Source organism: Micrasema longulum, unplaced genomic scaffold (assembly GCF_059751315.1).
Source record: "Micrasema longulum isolate JH-2025_06_02 unplaced genomic scaffold, ASM5975131v1 h1tg001431l, whole genome shotgun sequence".
In the NCBI taxonomy this organism is placed as follows: Eukaryota; Metazoa; Arthropoda; class Insecta; order Trichoptera; family Brachycentridae; genus Micrasema; species Micrasema longulum.
In genome coordinates, this window is record NW_028278617.1 from 46,922 (window position 1) to 65,461 (window position 18,540).

At 35.0% G+C, this 18,540-nt stretch overlaps 2 protein-coding genes across 3 annotated transcripts in view; one reads left to right on the forward strand and one right to left on the reverse strand.

Annotated features, from left to right (window-relative positions):
* Nucleotides 1-18,540, forward strand: part of LOC148275402 (RAB11-binding protein RELCH homolog) — a 23,054-nt gene continuing 4,514 nt past the window's right edge. Inside the window, exons 1-15 of the mRNA XM_088235747.1 lie at nucleotides 1-347; nucleotides 2,131-2,286; nucleotides 2,911-3,074; nucleotides 3,161-3,358; nucleotides 3,903-4,261; nucleotides 4,944-5,195; nucleotides 6,991-7,141; nucleotides 7,229-7,391; nucleotides 8,501-8,652; nucleotides 8,936-9,176; nucleotides 10,353-10,716; nucleotides 11,248-11,538; nucleotides 15,033-15,151; nucleotides 16,775-16,916; nucleotides 17,491-17,702. Of these exons, the coding sequence (XP_088091873.1) occupies nucleotides 122-347; nucleotides 2,131-2,286; nucleotides 2,911-3,074; nucleotides 3,161-3,358; nucleotides 3,903-4,261; nucleotides 4,944-5,195; nucleotides 6,991-7,141; nucleotides 7,229-7,391; nucleotides 8,501-8,652; nucleotides 8,936-9,176; nucleotides 10,353-10,716; nucleotides 11,248-11,538; nucleotides 15,033-15,151; nucleotides 16,775-16,916; nucleotides 17,491-17,702 (3,190 nt within the window). The 5' untranslated portion in view covers nucleotides 1-121. The remainder of the gene's footprint in view (nucleotides 348-2,130; nucleotides 2,287-2,910; nucleotides 3,075-3,160; nucleotides 3,359-3,902; nucleotides 4,262-4,943; nucleotides 5,196-6,990; nucleotides 7,142-7,228; nucleotides 7,392-8,500; nucleotides 8,653-8,935; nucleotides 9,177-10,352; nucleotides 10,717-11,247; nucleotides 11,539-15,032; nucleotides 15,152-16,774; nucleotides 16,917-17,490; nucleotides 17,703-18,540) is intronic.
* The window catches only part of Daao1 (D-amino acid oxidase 1), a 20,098-nt gene continuing 18,846 nt past the window's right edge, over nucleotides 17,289-18,540 (reverse strand). For both annotated transcript variants that reach the window (XM_088235749.1, XM_088235750.1), the window contains exon 8: nucleotides 17,289-17,954. In XM_088235749.1, the coding sequence (XP_088091875.1) occupies nucleotides 17,945-17,954 (10 nt within the window). In that variant the 3' untranslated portion in view covers nucleotides 17,289-17,944. The remainder of the gene's footprint in view (nucleotides 17,955-18,540) is intronic.

Sequence of the window (18,540 nt, forward strand, 5' to 3'; positions counted from 1 at the left end):
AAGTCAAGTCATAATAATAAGTGTGCGGGTGTTAGTGTGTCAGTGTCACGGAAAATATATCAATGTAAAAATCAAATAAGTTTACCGTTCCTTGGTGATTACTATAAAAAAAACATTGAGAATGACGGATTATATCGAGGATGGAAGTGAAGAACTTAAATATTCCATCCCGCGGCTAACTTATAGTGATGTGGCTGCAAAATTGCTTCAAGATAATTTTTTATTAACTGCTCTTGAATTGCATACAGAGCTGGTTGAATCCGGAAGGGAGGTTCCACAGCTTAAGGAGTTTTTTTCAAATCCTGGAAACTTTGAACGCCCATCAATAGATGTTTCTTCACCACTTGGTTCGTTTTCAAAATATACTCCATTTGTATATTATTAATCAGTAATATTTAAAGATTTGTTTATTGTAAGTATTCAGTTTAGGGTAGTTCTCTTTTCGAAATAGTACAATTTTATCCGTATTTTTCTTATCCGTAGAAATTCACCGCCACAAATGTGTTACATTAAATAATAGGTTGGGGAAAGGGTAATTTCGTATTTTTCGCTTTATTTCTTCAAGTGTTACAATCATCCGATTTAAGTCAAATATACGCCATTCTGTTCGATAACTTGTTGTCAATGAGAATCCAACTTCATAATGCCCCTCTCATAGAAGCCTTTGTCTTTCTTGGCAAAAAACTCAGACAACCAATTTTCACAGGCCTCTATTGAGGCCTAATTTGCACCACCAATCGCTTTGGCCATGGACAGGAACGGGAACAGGTGGTAGTCACTTGGTGCCAGGTCTGGAGTATAGGGTGGATGCATAAGATCTTCCCATCCGAGCTCCCAGAGGTTCTGGCGCGTCGTCAAATATGTGTGCGGCCTGGCGTTGTCCTGATGAAACACGATTCCTCATCTATTCACCAATGCTGGCCGATTCTGTTCGATCGCCAGCATCAAACGGCCGAGTTGTTCACAGTAGAGGGCAGAATTAAACGTTTGGCCATGGGGAGCAGCTCATAGTAGAGTATTCCCCGCCAATCCCCGTATACATCGCAAATTTTTTTGGTCACTTTCGACGCGTTTTTCCCTTTCAGATAGTAAAAATGTAAAATATGGCGAATTTCTTCCTTTGAGACCTCCATATTCGACGCACGATAGTTCACGACCGAATCGACTAAGCGCAATACTGTCAAAGAAGCGTTTGTAGTATACACTCACACCTTTACAACGACATATTGTATGATCCGATGTGACCAATAATGAACGAGATATACTTAGTTGAAAAAAAGGGAGCAATATACGAAATTTCTTCCTTCTTCTTCGATTTGAATTCCTGGTACGATCGACATTAAATATTGATTTAAAAGGTGGCTGTACACTGCAATATTTCACTGTCACTAGGCATAGGACTGATCACCTTACCGTCCACGTAACAGATGATTGAGAAATGCTGCATTTGGTGTTCTAAATGCAGCGCCCAACGCACCACTGAGTGATGATGACAATTAGTATTTTTTTTGCTGACATGTATAAACAAACAAAAAACTATTACAAAATATAATTTTTTAAAAAAGCTTGGCCCTTATAAAATTTTCTCAATAATTCTGATAATGTATTTTTTAAATGTCCCGTGCAGAGGGAAACATTTTACATAATATATTCTATAAGTAACATCAATATAATATTACAACAGAGTAGAACATTTTAGAGAAGAAAAATGGAAGTCTAGACATTTACAGGGCTTATGACCTGTCATTGGCTGGTTCTGCCCGCCATTCTGCCTATCTTTGAACATCCATATTCCTTCAATTCTTCCATTTGTTGATTTTTCTGAACCTAAAGAGCTCACATGCGTGAACAACGGTTTCAGTAATGTTGCCACTTAAACCTCCCAATGATAGATCACGAGCCCCGTAAATACCTAGACTTCCATTTTTCTTCTCTAAAACGTTCTTCTCTGTTTCAATATATTAATCTCAATAACTACCCAGGGGGTTGAGTCCGGTCCTTGTCTATGAAAATTTGGATAAACTCAAAATATTGTCTATAAGTAAAACTTTTTCATACTACTTTTTTTGCCTATATGGCCTGATCCACTCAATTAGTGCGATAATAATATACAATGTAAATTTTTTTTAGCTCGGTCCCCGAGTCAGGCTACTTTGGACTCATTGGATTTGGCTCGACTATCAGAAGATGGAGAGAGAGGAAGTGACGTAGCAGTTCTTGAGTTCGAGCTAAGAAAGGCTCGGGAAACAATTAATTCCCTTCGTGCTAACCTCACTCAAGCTGCTGGTAAGTTGCTATAATTATTTTGCAATGTAGTAAAAATAATCTGAACTTCAGTACTCATTTGTTTTTTAAAAAAGTTTATAAGTATGGGCAACCCTCCAACAAAGCGGCAGATAGGTTCCTATAAAATGCCGTGTTACGTGAAGCCGCATATCAGACACAGAGCCAATATAAAAAAGGTGGTTAGGTTCCAAAAAAATTCAAAATAGTTTGTTTTGTCATTTAGGCATTTTTATCACATGTTCTATTAATAATTTTTTCACTGAAGACCAGTATTGTCCCCATCAAAAACTTGGTTTGGCGTATGTTTATTCAATATTTTTTTCTGGATAAATCTTGGCAGCTTCGTAGTCAGCTGACAGAGATTTGCCTTGTATCTTTACACTCTGGAATGCAAAATATTTTTTTGAATTTTCCAAACCCCTTTACCTGCCACAAAATCTGGACTGACAGAAGATTCTCTATTTAATTTTCAGTGCTTTCTGGTAATATCGCAGATATCTAAATAAGGCAGAAAAATAATCTCTAAAATCTCTTTTTTTAAAAAAAATATTGTTTGTAATTATAACCACTAAATTGGATTTTTTTATTCCTGCTAAACTATTATTATATTTCATTTCTCGTCAGATTTCGAGGTCAGTTCAGTGGATCTCGGTTGCGAGAAACTGATTCGGGAAGACCCTTTAAAGCCTCATGAAAAGAGAGCCCTTAATTTCTTGATCAATGAATACCTCCTACACCAGGACTATAAACTCACATCTATAACATTTGCTGATGAAATTCCCGAGCAGGTATTGTAAATATTTCAATAAAAATCATAAGTACATATCAACATTCTTTGCTGTACTGTTTGTAATTAATCTCACTAACTTTTTAGGATTTCGAAGACTGGGATGATGTCGGTCTCAATGTTCCACGTCCTGCCGGACTTATATCAATGTACAGAGGAGACAGCAGTTCTAATATTCCTAAGACATTTTGTGATGTAAAGACACAGACAGTTGACAACACTATTGATGATAGGGAATCTGATAAATTAGCAATCTCTGATGAAAAAGCTGAGTGGATCATTGCTGTGAGTATCGAATGCATTTGACACAAATAACATATTTCCTCCTTGCCTACTATTTAAATTAACTACCCATTTTGTTGTTTCGTTCCAAACTACAATATCTATTAACAAAGATATTTAAAGAGATAAATATTTTTTTCAAATTAAAATAATTTATGTCGAGTCTTTAAATTTCTTTAAAAACTTTTTTGACAAAATGGCAACATCAACTCAAAATCCATGCACTAAAATTTATCCACGATTATTGTGGTTTCTCTCTTTGAAATCAATATTTTCTCTCATTCGTGAAAAAAAATTTATAGAAGATTTCTTCCTTGGTTCCTGTTCTTCTTATTATATGTAAAATTTGGAAAATGATTACGTTTATTTTCTTGGTAACTGTAATTTTTAATCATGTTTACTGTAAATACCCTCAAAATTATTTTTCTATCAAATTATTAAATCATTAGAAGCTGCTTTTTTTGTTAAACTTTACAACCAGGAGCCTTTTTTACCTAAATCTTATTTTATTCAATCCTTCGATAACATTTCCAAGTTTGTTTTGCAGAAAGATGAAGAAGTAGCTTTGTTGAAAAAACAAATTCTGGCTTTGGAAACGGATAAAGTCAATTACCAAAAATTATATGATGCCGCTCTCGCGAGTTTGAATTCCCTCTCAAGTCCCACGTCAGATATGCCAAGCTCGGAGACAACTCTCTACACTTTGCAGCATCAATTGAGGGAGGAAAAGTCTTCCATAGAAGCTGTTCAGTTAGCCTCTATAGACGTGGATAACGATAGTTCTGAACGAGATCTTCAACCTCTGCCTCAGACGGCCACCCAGAACTATTATGGCAGTAGTGTTTCTACTCATAGTAGGACTCCAGATCAGTTTGAAATGATAGATTCTGACAAAAATGGTGGGAGGTATGTATTAATTCATTTTCTGAATTTTATTATTCATTTAAAGTATGATTCCTTTTTAGCTTTATTTTTGTTAACAAGCTTCTGATGATTATTATTTTAATACATTGAGGTTATCTTCAAATTTCTAAGTGGAAATGTATTACACAAATATTTAACCTCTCCAAGGCTGAGCGTGAAAAAAATCCGCAAGCTCCTGAAGGGGGTACCAGGAATTTCCCTACTAAAATATTTATGTTTAATTTACTGAATGGCTTAATTGATTTACCATCGTTATTGGAACAAGTGGCATTCAATGTTCCGATCCGCCGGTTTTTACACAGTGTGTAAAGTGGCCACTTAAACCAGCTTATGACAGGTCATAAGCCCTATAAATTCCTAGACTCCCATATTCCCTTCTCAAAAATGTTTTCCCACTCTGTTGCAACAAATTTAAAAGAGGTTTGTTTTAAGCTTTGACTGCTATTAAAATAATAATGAGTAATCGTGATTCTGATGATGTCAGATGGTTATGATGAAACCCGGGATGAAGTATAATAGAGTTTTCAAGCTAAAAATAAGTTATTTTATTTACATCACAGTTATTTTTGGTTTCGCCATTTAGCCCGAGTGACTCCAACCCTTCTGTACCCTGATTTCCAAAATAATATACAAATATTAAATTATGATGTCTGTTTTATTTTAGTTCGCAAAAGGATGGCTCTAACACCAGCTCTTTCGAGCCGGCCATATTAGCTGATGATAATGTTATTAACTCCCCCAAGTCTATTCCGGATTCCCCTTCCAACAGGAAGGAATCCATCACTACACTCGAAGACACATTCAGCTTGAATGAGAACACGGAGCATGACTGGCCGAGGGGCCAGTTCCTCGAGAATGCAAAAACATCACGAGATGGAAGTATAGTGGAGGGGAAAAACGAAGCCTGGATCAATAGGTAATTTGATATTCTATAAAATTGTTATTGAATAGTGGCTGCTGCATCGACAATTTCTTTACCTGTACTTAATAAATTGTTGAATGAATACCGCATTAGTAAATTATAACATGCCTCGATAATTTATTACACGAAGGCAAGATGATTAGTAGACAGTCTTATGCATCAGATGCAGTCTAGGTAAAATATAAAACACGATACTGTAGTAAAGAAACATTAAAAAAAAATATATTTCATGTTTTTTCCCTCTTCTTCTTTATGGGACTTTTAGAAGAAAAAAAAACCTCTAAATTTCCTAAGTAATAGAGTTAAATGATTTTTGTTTCAATCTGTTTTTTTTTTTTCGAGAAAGAAGTTCTAAGAACTTTGCTTTTCTACTTAACTTTAAAAAAAAAAACATTTTTACAATTAATTCTCACATTTTAAATTTGAGAGCATTTTCAATGAGTTGTAAATAACTCAACTACAACAACAACAACAAACCATCACGCCGTTTCCCCGTAACGGTAGGCAAAGAGGATAGAACGCCACATCACTCTATCTTTGCATACAGATCTCGCTTCTTCTACATTCATACATCTTCCCATGCACGCGCGCCGATTATTCCGACTTTGATATGTCCATCTTCAAGTATTTGTTGTATTTGGTCATGCCATGTCTTTCTCGGTCTACCTATATTTCTGCATCCATCAACATTCGCATTGTAAATATTCTTAGCCGTTCTTTCGCTGTCCATTCGTTCTACATGTCCAAACCAGCGCAGAGCTCCTTTCTTGATTTTGTCGATAATGCTTGTCTCAGCCTTACATAAGGTACAACATTTGTGCATCTATCGTACATAGTTTTACCACACATTCGCCTGAGAGATCGCATTTCGACAGCATTCAGCCTACTTTCATCCCTGTTTTTCCAAGTCCATACTTCGCTCCCATACATCAGGGTCGGGACCAGGACTGGGAAATAACTCATTATAAGAAAATGGTAATCAAGTTGAGGAAGAGCAGAGTTTGAATCTCAAACCTTTGATCTGTGAGTCTGCGTCACTGGCCATGGTGCCACAACCCACTTTATTTCGATTTTGAAATGAAAAGGGTCTAAAAAGTTGCCTTTTGGATTACTCAGAATGCAAAAAATATTTAAAAAAATATTTGATACTACTTTTGACCCTCAATCAGAGCTTAAAATTTTCAAAAAAGTCGATTTTTGAAAAGTCGAGGAGGCGAGAGTGCTGGCCAGCGATAGTTTCCTGGAGACATTTAGTGATGTCGACATGCTAAAGAGAGAACTTTATTTGGTAATGTGATCTATTTTTATCTACTTGTATTGTTTGATACTTTTTAAAAAAAATAAATTATTATATACAAGTACCTTTTACAATTTAATGAGTTATTTAGATATACAAAAATTTTAAAACAATAATAAAACATGGGTATAAAAAGAAAAATAACGAAAATATATATATGTATGTACATTTATGTATATCAGCATACAAAATATATAAAAAAGTCGGTATATATGAATATAAAATGAGTTAACACCAGATCGTTAGCATAAGTAGCTTTTGCAAATAATTCGTTAATCATTACTATAGAACATCATAAAATATTCATAAAGAGATGATTTGAATTCACAGAGACTCGAATTAAAAATGTCGATATGAGAGGTACATTCATTTCCTAGTCTGTGTATAAGCGGTATAGGCGAGTGACAAAGATAGTTGGTTTGAGAAGGGTGACAATAATATAGAGTATTTTGTCTAGTTCTATGTGTTAGTAATTTTGTTTTTTTGTTACAGTAATATTCCTGGCGAATATAAATCGGCCCTTATGAAATCTTGCAATCTTCCCTACACCAAAGGGAATGAGTTATTGAGTGACATAGCTGGCAACAGTCAAGCCATCACTTTACAAAGGCTTGTGTATGTTGTATCTGCCACTCTACCTAAAGTATGTAAAAATCGAAGATATTTCAAATTAATTTACCGTGCCTGAAATATAACATAATTATAGTACTCTGCATTTTATAATTTATAGATTGTGCCAAATCTCCTACTTGTGAAAAGAGATGAAGTAATCGGTTTATTGGTTTGCGCAATATTTCTGCACCCCGAACAATCACAGAGAGATAAATTACTACAATTATTACTTAATCTTAAGAAAAAGATGGAGAAAGAAGACAGAGCTTTAATTATTTCAGGTGAAAACATTCAACTTAACCTTTGTTTTCTGAAATTAACACTTAGATCGGAATATCCCTTTACACCGCGTTTTAAAGAACATCCGCCCGGCAGGTGGATACTACAGTTTTACAAGGTTTTCTTTGTGAACTTGCAATTTCCTTTTTACTCACCGTACAAGGAGTGGAAAATGCCTACATAGCATATTATTCTATTACAAATAATTCAAATTCATTAGAAAAGCCATGAAATATAAACAATTATTATTAATAATTTGAAATATTCCAATGTAAAAACACCCTTTTAAATAATATTTCATATCAACCATGTCAGGAATCGAACCCGAGACCTCTTGCATATCATAGTCCCTAGACTGGTACCTAAACCGTAAGACTGATCACCTTACTTTCATGTAACAAAAATGATCAAGATGAAGACAAAATTATATGTTTGCTCTCATATAATTTTGAATTCTCTATCCTTACTTCTGTTTTGTATAAATACATTGAATTTCTTAATAAAGACACCAGTCTCGAAGATGTCGCGAAAGCGATGAAACCGGTCACTGGATATTCCAAATTTGTGGATTAAAGTATCGCTCGTCTCTTATTTCTATAATAAAAAATATATAAAAATATATACCCGTACATGCATAATCCGAGTACAAAAATATGATTTAAAAAAATAATATTGGAGAAAACAGGGTTAATAAAATTATGCACTGATATTTGGAGAGGACTTGGGTAAAAAAACTTTAAATGCATCTTATTTGTGTAAATGAAGGGATACGCAATGGTAATATGGAAGGCATAAAAAAAAATATCCGCTTGTATGGCGGATATTAAGAAATGGTGCGAGATTGGGAATATCCGCCTGTGAAACGGAGTGATCCGGTGATCTGCAATTTTGGCGGGAAGATGGAATGGCGTGCAGTGTAATCTTCACTCGACGTTGACTAGATCCCGGCTGAGACCCTCCTAGCCGGTAAGCCAGCAACACCACATAGAGTAGTTAGCAGCAAAAATTAAAACTACACCCGCCTGTCAGGTGGATGTTCTTAACTAAGTGTTAAATTTGTTTTTTTTTCTTTTTCTAATGTTGGATTATGTTTTGTGAATATTTTGTGCAGGATTAGTAGTTTTACTCCAGTGGAATATAGAGGTGAATTCTGGACTGGACAGTGACTTGCTGGGATTATGTTGGGAAATGTTAAACAGTAAATCTGTGGAGAAAAGGCTGCTGGGAGCGGAAGCTTCCGTTGCTCTGGCACCCTACATCTCTGTAAGTTGATTCTGTGTTCTTTTCTTTCTTTAAACCTTTAGAAATCTCATATATTTTCATTCCTTTATACATAAAACAATTTTGAGGTTCGGTATTTTTTAAATATGGGAGTCTAATCCTATTCTTATTTCTAGTAATACATTTACATAGATTTTTACTCAGTGAAACTTTGTACAGCAGCTGAACTTAATAAAAATTCTCCATATTTCAATTGTCACCCAATGTGGGGCCACGTGAAAATGAATGCTTTTTGTTGCATTCAATGGGTATTTTTACTCTTTAGGTAGACTTGTTGAGCTCTCTTTTGCTGAGCATGGTGGTCTCCATGTGTGATTCGAGCGACAACCTGATCCGGAGACATGGCCTCCTCGGGGCGGTGCTGGTGTGTCCCTCTGCAAGTCCCGCTAAGTTCTCTCAGCTCGAGGGTATTCTGTATGGCCTCTTGTTGGATAAAGACGCTGCCATTGTTAATATGTGTATCAAGGTGCTGGCACCTGTTTTGGCGAGAAGTGCACTGTTAAATGGTAAGCTGAAAACATGAAGCATAACATTGATAGACCCTGAAAAAATAAACATAGCTCTCCTCAAAAGCACTGGATTTTTATAAATTGCTTGTTTAAAAAACAGGATCGATAGCTTACAAGTTCTCAAAACAACAGACAAAACATTAATATTTTTGTGAATTTTTCCAAAATCATTCAAGGTTCATATTGTATTATACTCGTGTTGAGAAATTGAAGAGATTTTATTTGTAGTATCTCTGTCATGTAAGAGTATATTGTATTTAGCAAAATATATACTCTCTCTATAAAAACATATTTTAAAGTGCTAATCTAAAGAGATCTTTTCGAAATGGAACCATTTTGTGAAGGAAATATCGTCGAGTTTCTGGCACAAGTTGGTAGCTACATATTTTCAAAAAATGAGATGCGTATTCTGTAATGTCCTGCCGGTAAAACAACTTTGTGACTACAAATTGACTGTAGATCACTTTGTTGATCCGGAATATAAAAAAAGAGTTTCCCACACTCACAACACTAGATTAAAAACTATGGGCTCCCTGTCTGTTCCCCGAATTACAAATTACTTCGGAGAGCGAACATTAAATTGCGTTGTTCCAAGATTGTTCAATGATCTCCCTCAAACCATCATTAACATGAAAAATCTTCAAATGAAAAAAAAATAATCGAAGAAATATCTTCTAGATACTTTATAGTGCCTGTTTATAAATAAATCTGTAAAATATAAATAAAATAAATGTAATATAAACCTGTCACAAAAATATAAAAAAATGTGTCCCACCGAAAAGTCTTTAGACTTAGTGGGTAACAAATTATTATATGTACTTTTTAATTATAAAATAAACGCTGCTCTGCAGCACTGAAACTGAAATGGTATCAAATAATCTTTTTATAATTTTCACCTTGCAGTTTTATTTGAATTGTTGATTGGAGATGAGCTTTTAACTTTAAAAATGCAATATCTCACAACTAGTAAAATGTAGATACCAACTTGTGTCAGAAACCTAATGATGTAGAAGTCAGGCATTTATGACCTATCTTTGGAAGGTTTAGGCGATCGGGATGAAATCCAAAATGAGTTAAATCAAGTACTTACATATTAATATTAGGATATTTAATGATATTTTTTGAGAAGATAATATGAAAGCTTCTATATTTAGAAATATTTTTATATTTCAGGAATTTTCCACAGTGAATTCTGTGTCCACTTACTAGATAGACTGAAATCTGCTCTCTGTGAAGATAAATCTGAAACTAGCATTGCATACTTGAAAATGCTAAACTCCACAATTAACATGATGTTTATTTATGTTGTAAATGTTTCTTTAATGAAGGAAAATGATCCCATGAACGAGCTCTCTTACGGCGAACTTAGTAACAAGAAGGCATTGGAATATTTCCAAGGAAACTTGTTTTGTAATCCTAAATATTTAGTTGAGGACCAAGTTTATAACCCCTACCAACTGATAAATATATTTTATGAACTGTCGGAATCTGGCGAAAATGTATCATGGGTGGAAAAAGATTGGTTCATTAATACATAGTAAGTTTATTTGTATATCTTTATTTTTTATTTATAAACTTCTTTTTTTTCATTAATTTAAAGTGTTTGTCTGTCATCAATTATACATGATTGAATATGCAAAAAAAATAGTTTATCAATATTTTCTGCATGTAAGAAAACATTTTTTATATCCGATTTCCCGTAGCACTGAACTTCCTCATTAAAAGCTGCATAACTAGCATGAAAAATTGTTCACTATCTGCCGCTAAATCCGAAACTACAAAGCTTTAAAATTTCACACATTTCCTCAAAATGCCTTCAAAAATTCTCATTTTAATAAGAATTTTGATGATGGCAAATTACCAAAGTATATTTGATTGATCTGGTTGCATAACTCGAGTCTAAAATCATTCAGACATGTCATATAAAAATAAAAAAATTATCTGATAAACACGGATAGAACACAAATAACTTTTTCTCTAAATGATCTTATTTGACTAAGGATACTTTGGAAAATTACTCTTCAATTGTTTAATTAAAAATAACATCTGATTGTATTTTTATTTTCAGTGTAAATACTTTATTGGCAATTCTGGTAAATGACTTCCAGTGCCCTGAAGACATTAGTGTTGTGACCGCTTACATAGAACTATTTGAATCGTTGTGCACAATATTTGGTGATAAGTTTACTGCGTCCACCATAAGGCCGCGAATGGAGGCTGAAATAACAAAGATCGAACAAAGGCTGGCCAAGTTAGAACCTCAGAAGTTCTCCAGTGCCGTGATAGTTAGTGTCTACTTAGGAGCCGTTCTCACAACCTCCGAGAATGAAGAACAAACTGTAGGAAATATTATCAAAAGGTAATTATATTTTTATATCCCATGTTCAGGCGGAAGGAAGAATAGAGGAAAGTGTCCATTTATCGGGTACCCTTTTTTAGGTAGCCTTGAAATAAAGAGAATGATACAATTTCCCAAAAATGATACGCAAATGTATAACTGAACCCAGTTTTTATCATATCTGTACAACGAAAATAATTTAGCAACTATTCTTAATGATTTACAAGGATAAATATAAAAAGGGAGATATTTTGTCTTAGAAAAAAAGAGGTCTATATATTGTGTACTGATCTCATTTCTTGCGATTAATCAATTGAGATGAAGTTGCCATGCAAAACAAATTCTTAGTTTTATATTTTATACTTACTAACTGAAGCCTAACACCGGATACCGGAAATTATGAAATGCGCGCCATTTATCCGGGTACCCGGTATTGGGCATAAGACGAATCTTCTTACAAATCACAATAGAAACATAACAGCGAAGAAAAAATATTAAAATAATGCGCGTCATGTGGAGTTGACCATACAGATTGTTATTAAAATTAATAATAAACCTAACAAAAACTTTCCCTTATCAAAAAAATGTTACACCAAAAATGTGTCTTGATATGTAATTTATTCAAATTTACCTAAATGTCGCACATTTCGACGGGTGACGGCTGTCAATCTAAGCACCGTGATGGGCAATGGTAAGATCCATGTTTTACCGATCTATATGATTCCGCAGTTGTCTTCATTCAAGAAATATTAGGAATTAGGCAACTACCAGATAAATGGGCACTTTTCTCTACAGGGCCGCGTTTATGAACGCTATCTTCTTCAGTACATATTGAGACGATGTAAACTGAACAACTGTGGGTGGCTTCAGCCAGACGACAGAATTTGATCCAGGATACGGCTCTACCCAATGTAGGGAGTGCCGTTTTACCCACCGTTAAACTACTGGGAGTTTTACTCAATTCTGACCTATCTCTTGACGCTCAAATAAGTAGAACGATAAGTTCATGCTTCTACCAGCTGAGACAAATTAAATGCATACGCAAAAATTTGCCGGTTGATGCCGCCCGTCAATTAATAAATGCGTTTGTAGTGTCTAGAGTCGATTATTGTAATGGTATCTATGCAGGTCTACCAATGAACAAAATGACTCGCCTACAATCTGTATTGAATGCCGCAGCGAGACTTATTTTCGGAATCTCTAAGTTCAGTCATATCACTCCACTACTTCGGGAACTACACTGGCTACGTTTTCCACAGAGGGTCGAATACAAACTCTGTTGGCTTATGTATAAGTCACTGCACAACTCGGCTCCGGAATATCTAAGGGAACTATGCATTCCAGATGAACTAGCTGACAGGCGTCTCACGCTTAGATCAGCTACGTCTACGGCGAGAGGAAAAGTTATTATACCTCTACGCAAACAGCGCACTAAATTTGGTGAGCGCGCATTTGCGGTCGCAGGCCCTATGGCATGGAATGCTCTCCCAGCAGAGGTGCGAGGCTGTGAAAGTGAAGTGATGTTTCGGAAAAAACTTAAAACCCACTTGTTCTCTAAATCATTTGAATAAATCCGTAGCACGTGACAACAAAATAAATTATTTTAATTAAATTACAAATTTAAAAGCTTCAATTAAATTAACTTAACAATAGAATCATAATGTAAAGCGCCCTTGAGGTATTTTATTACGAAAATGGCGCTATATAAGTTATCCACAATAAATAAATAAACATCATAACAAATTCAAAGTATCTACGTCGGTAACCTATAAATGAACATGTTTAGAAAAAAAATTCTAAACGTATTCTATTTTTCATACAGAAAATTTAATTTAACTTTGATAAAGTAGATAAAATTGAAGATAAATTTCAACTTCTCATTAGAATACGGGCCCAGGTCTGTGTATATAATATTATTAAAAACTCTGGGTGAGTGTTTTCAACTCTTCAAATAACAAAACTGATTTGCAATTTATCCACATCGTTGGTGTAGAATAGTGTTGGTTAGAACCACAGGCGGCTCCTGACCAAAAACCTTTCCAGTGTATTTTATTAATTTGTATATTAAGTTTGACAATATTATTCAATCATTTGAATCATTGACATGGTAAACGAGCAACTATAATATGACAGCCTGCGCATCGGCAACAGGCACATTAAATTCGCCGTTGTTTTTGTTTGCATACGCAAATTATACATAACTAAATCAATTAAATTCGTACTAATAGTATGTCATTCCGCATGTTCAAGGTGACGTTACAAACGAGCTTCGTACTTCATATCTGCGCATACGTTGGCAATGTCCGGAGTATGTATATTGTCTTCTCCTTCTAACGCACAATTCACCGGTACGAAGCGTAGTCTTGTCTCGCTCAAATCACGGTTTTAGCTGATATAATATTTTTCATACAAATTCAGGGTAAAAGATTGTGCAAAACAGAATATGCACGGTGACAATTGCGCATGCATGGACAAGATGAAAAAATCGTCCGCTTTGGCGCTAGTATTGAATATAATGTTGTACGAGTACAATGTTGCAATGAATTCCTGCTTCTTTGTATTACATATTTATACCATAAATTACTAATTTATTTGCACATATTTTTACTTGGTAGTGCACTGCACTTATGCACATACTAAGGAACTGCCTCTGTTCAATGAAATTATTTAGATACTTTGCAATTGGAGTACCAATGCAGTGCCCTATGTACCGCCATTTGTTGTGGAAATAATGATGAATATTTTTTTTACATAATGCAAATAGGTGGATTGAAATTGTTTCAGAATGCCATATTAGTGTTTTAAAAAAGAAAATTTTTCTGTCATTTGTTTCCTTAACTTTAAGGCCGTAATATGGAATTTGAATTCTCTAATTTCCCACCAATCGCGTAAAATAATACAATTTTAAGACGAAGCAAGTAAAAATATCCATCAACATCGTACGTTTGTCAATTTTTTTACGTATTGGTAAGGTATCCAAAATAAAATGATATTATTGGATTTTTCGTATTAATATTAAGTTTTATGTCACAAGAGTATTGTAATAACATACACTGGTAGATCTGGCGAATGTTACGGATGAGGTATTGAACTGGCCCTACTTGAACTACATGCTGGAACTGAGTGACTGCATTGAGCTGAGTCTTCAGGCTGGCTGGGTTGACTAGGCTGACTGACTGACTGTTCGTTACCACGCCCTGTGGCCTCGTAATAGGCCGCATTCCTTTGTTCTTCATATCTCCATGGTAGAAACAATATTAATGTACTGCAGGACGACACTCTCGTCATTATGTGCAATACTGTTAGACTTGCATAATATGTTGCACTGGATTCAATAAAAAACGCTGACTTGCTTCATCGGTCGTTGCACTGTATTTCAGGTGAAATTATTTAGCACTTGTGTGTGTCATCGATCATGGACTATGAAACCCCACACATGTGTTAATTTAAATTTCAGTCTTCCAAGTTTTAATTGTCTGCTAACTTGTTTTGATAATGATATTTTTCCTTTTTAGATGGTCTATTTGTAGTGGAATGTGTTCCGTTCCTTGTGCGGTCCTCGGTATACCAATTGTCTGGTTTTCAAATAAGAGAAAAAATTTGCTGGATGTCGCCCTTTCGGCGCTCTGGGAAAGTAAGTTATTTCCTTGTTTTATTGTACACTTCAAAACCTCATTGACATTGAACTAAGTTTTCTCAATATGACACGTTAGATAAGATATATCAATGGTTAACGGCCTATTAACTTGAAACAATTTGTAATTTTTACGGAAGATGCGATGGGTTGTGGTCTCACAGGTACATAGTATCGTAGACTCTGGATCAGGAGGTCCAAAGTTCGGACTTCACTCTTTCAGAACTTGTTTTTCATTTTCTACCACAGTTTTTTCTGCTAAAAGAAAACGACTCCAAAATTGAAATATTTGGGTAAATCATAATGCGAATATTATTTTTTTATTTTAATAATATTGATTATTTATAATTCAAAATTCATTTTATTTTTAATAGTTATCATAGGATTATAAAAGTGTCTATTTTATGACATTATTTCCCTTTTCTAAATTAGTATCTATGGAAACATGTTTAAAAGTGTATGTGGCTGAAATATTTAGTGAAGATAAACTCAAATCAGTGTTTGATTTTAATATTCAAATTACTAAAAATATCTGTAAATATATAAAAAAAATTATCATCAGGCAAGTTAAATGAAATACTTGGATGCTATTAAAAGTATAAAGAAGTTACCCATATGTTATGTGCAAATTTTTTAATATTTTTTTTTTTAATTTTTTCCAAACTTTAGACCCTTTGCCCTGCAAATTGTGTAGTGCCGTTTTTTTCCATTTATATGCATACCAATATGCAAGTTTTGCTCCCTGTTTTAATTTGACAATTGAAGAATTGCTGTTTTCGACCCTTCCTAATACAACAACAACAAACCATCACGCCGTTTCCCCGTAGGGGTAGGCAGAGAGGATAGAACGCCATAACACTCTATCTTGGCATACAGACCTCGCTTCCTCTACATTCATACATCTTCTCATGCACGCACGCCGATTATTCCTACTTTTGACATGTCCATCTTTAAGTATTTGATGGACTTTCGTCCGTCCATTCGCTCTACATGTCCAAACCAACGCAGCACCCCTTTCTTGATTTTGTCAATAATGCATGTCTCAGCCTTACACACTTCACGGATCTCGACATTTGTGCACCTATCATACATCGTTTTACCACACATTCGCCTGAGGGATCGCATTTCGACAGCATTCAACCTACTTTCTTGGAATTTTTTTGTCATTTTTATTCCCTCACTTTCTTTCAGTAATTTTTTTCTTTCACATACACCTTGTTTTACTCTTTTCTTACTTACATAGAAGGCGCCTGTATCTTACAGGTTTCGGACCGCCATCCTTGGAACAGTATTACTCTTGATACTACCAAGAAGTGATCGGTTTCCATTTCGGCTCCTCTATATACACGCGCATCAACTGTTACAGGTTTCAATCTAGAGTCGATGACTACATAATCGATAATATACCTTTCGTTGCCTCTTTCCCACGTATACTGATGGATTTCCTTATGATCAAAGAACGTATTTGACACAAAAAGGTTCCATTCCAGACATACTTCTAGCAGCCTTCTTCCATTATCATTTTGCCTTCCATCCCCGAACATACCTAGGGCCGACTCCATCCCGTCTCTCTGAGTTCCCACCCACCCATTCCTAATAAGTATATTAAATCTTTTATTCAAGGTGTAGCTCACACAAGTGAGCTAGTGAGAGCCTTTGCAGCCAGTCTGTTCACTTACTTGGTGCAGTATGCTTCTCTTCCTGACACCATCCTCAGCGCCCGAGTAGTTCCTGCTATTGTTACCTTGGTCAGTGATTCCACTGTGTAAGTACTCGAATAATATTTTTTAACTCACATGTTTTTTTAATGCATAATAATTATCTTAGCCAAGTGATGTTGAATTTCTTCAAAAATGCTAGGGTAACCCTTTCATATCGGGTGTTCAAATTTTTTTACTCCCGTCCCTATCAAAATTACATAGCAAGTTTATTTTTTAATTACTGGTATCCCTAAATACGTCTCAATTTTTTTCCGTGAAGTGACAAAAGTTCATTTTTACTTTGACAGCTGGCTGGTTTGTTTGTTTTAGAGCGCACTTCTCTCATCCTTCTTATTGATATTTGAGGCAAATGATTTTCACCAAAAAAACGAATTTGTTAAAATATGCATATTTTAAATAATAACACATGTTACATAATCTTTATTCATTTATTTGTCAGTTTGAAACCATGTTTTCATTCACCTGAAGCGTAATACTGTTCATTTACCTTTCTGTAACAGGTGCGAGAACCTGCATTTGATTTAACAGCATTTCCCAATGCAACATAGAATGCAGATAAGATTACATGTATTTCTAAATTATTTTTTTCGTTTATTATGTTTATATCACTGTTTTCAGAGTTGTAAAGTGCAGAGCAATCAGCGGTCTGGGTGCGCTCGTATCACGGGAAGATATATCAGCCAGCATAGCCGACAAGTGTTGGGTGAGTCTGGAGGGACTCGCCCGTGATGAGCGATCCTCGGCCAGCCTGGGTTGTACCGTCACCAGTACTCTGGCTGCTACGCTGGCCCGAGTAGTAGCCAAGGGTGACACGACCGTAGCCAATAAAGGTATTCCAGCAAACCCTTCAACGATAACAAATTTAATGATGTCTGTCCATATGGTTACACTCTTTTTACATAGTTTCAAATTAGCATGATACAAAACTTAAATAAAACAATTTTTAACATCAATTCAACAACGCGTAATAGTAATAATGGAATTAAGGCACGCAGAATTGACGTGAGTGGAGGCAAGAGTGCTGGCTAGTGATAGTCTCCTGGAGGCGTCTGGTGATGTCCATATGGTCCACTTAGGAGGGGCTGCGGAAAGAGAAGAAGAAGAATAGTAATTTAATTGTACAATTCGTTTTCAGAATTCCTTACATCGGTCCTTTGCTTATTAGGCGCAGAGAGATATATGCAATGAAAGGGTGATAGTGAATAATCTTTGTTACGATTTTTCATGTATTGTGTTGCCAAGTAATATATTTCAATAATATTAAGGTATTTGTGTGGTGTCAACACAAGATGATCTCCTAACAAGAAGAAAGACGTCACGTCAGTCTGGAATATTAAAAACAAAAAAAAGTAGAATTTAATCCAATAAAAGTATTTTATTTTGGATACCTCACCAAATTTTAACATAAGTTTAACGTAGTTATGCAGAAAGCAGCCAATCCATAATTTTGAAAATATTAGATATTAATGTTTTCAGGTGCAGTAAGGTCAATTCTATGTTCTGCTAAAAACAGCCAGACCGCTTTCATACAAAAAACTGTATTAATCACCTTCTGAAAATGGTGTCGATTACAAAAACGGCATTTTTCAATTTGCTAAAAACACCCACAGCATTAGAAAAATCTTACGGTTCTTTAAAAATCATTGAAACTGGTCAAATACATAATTA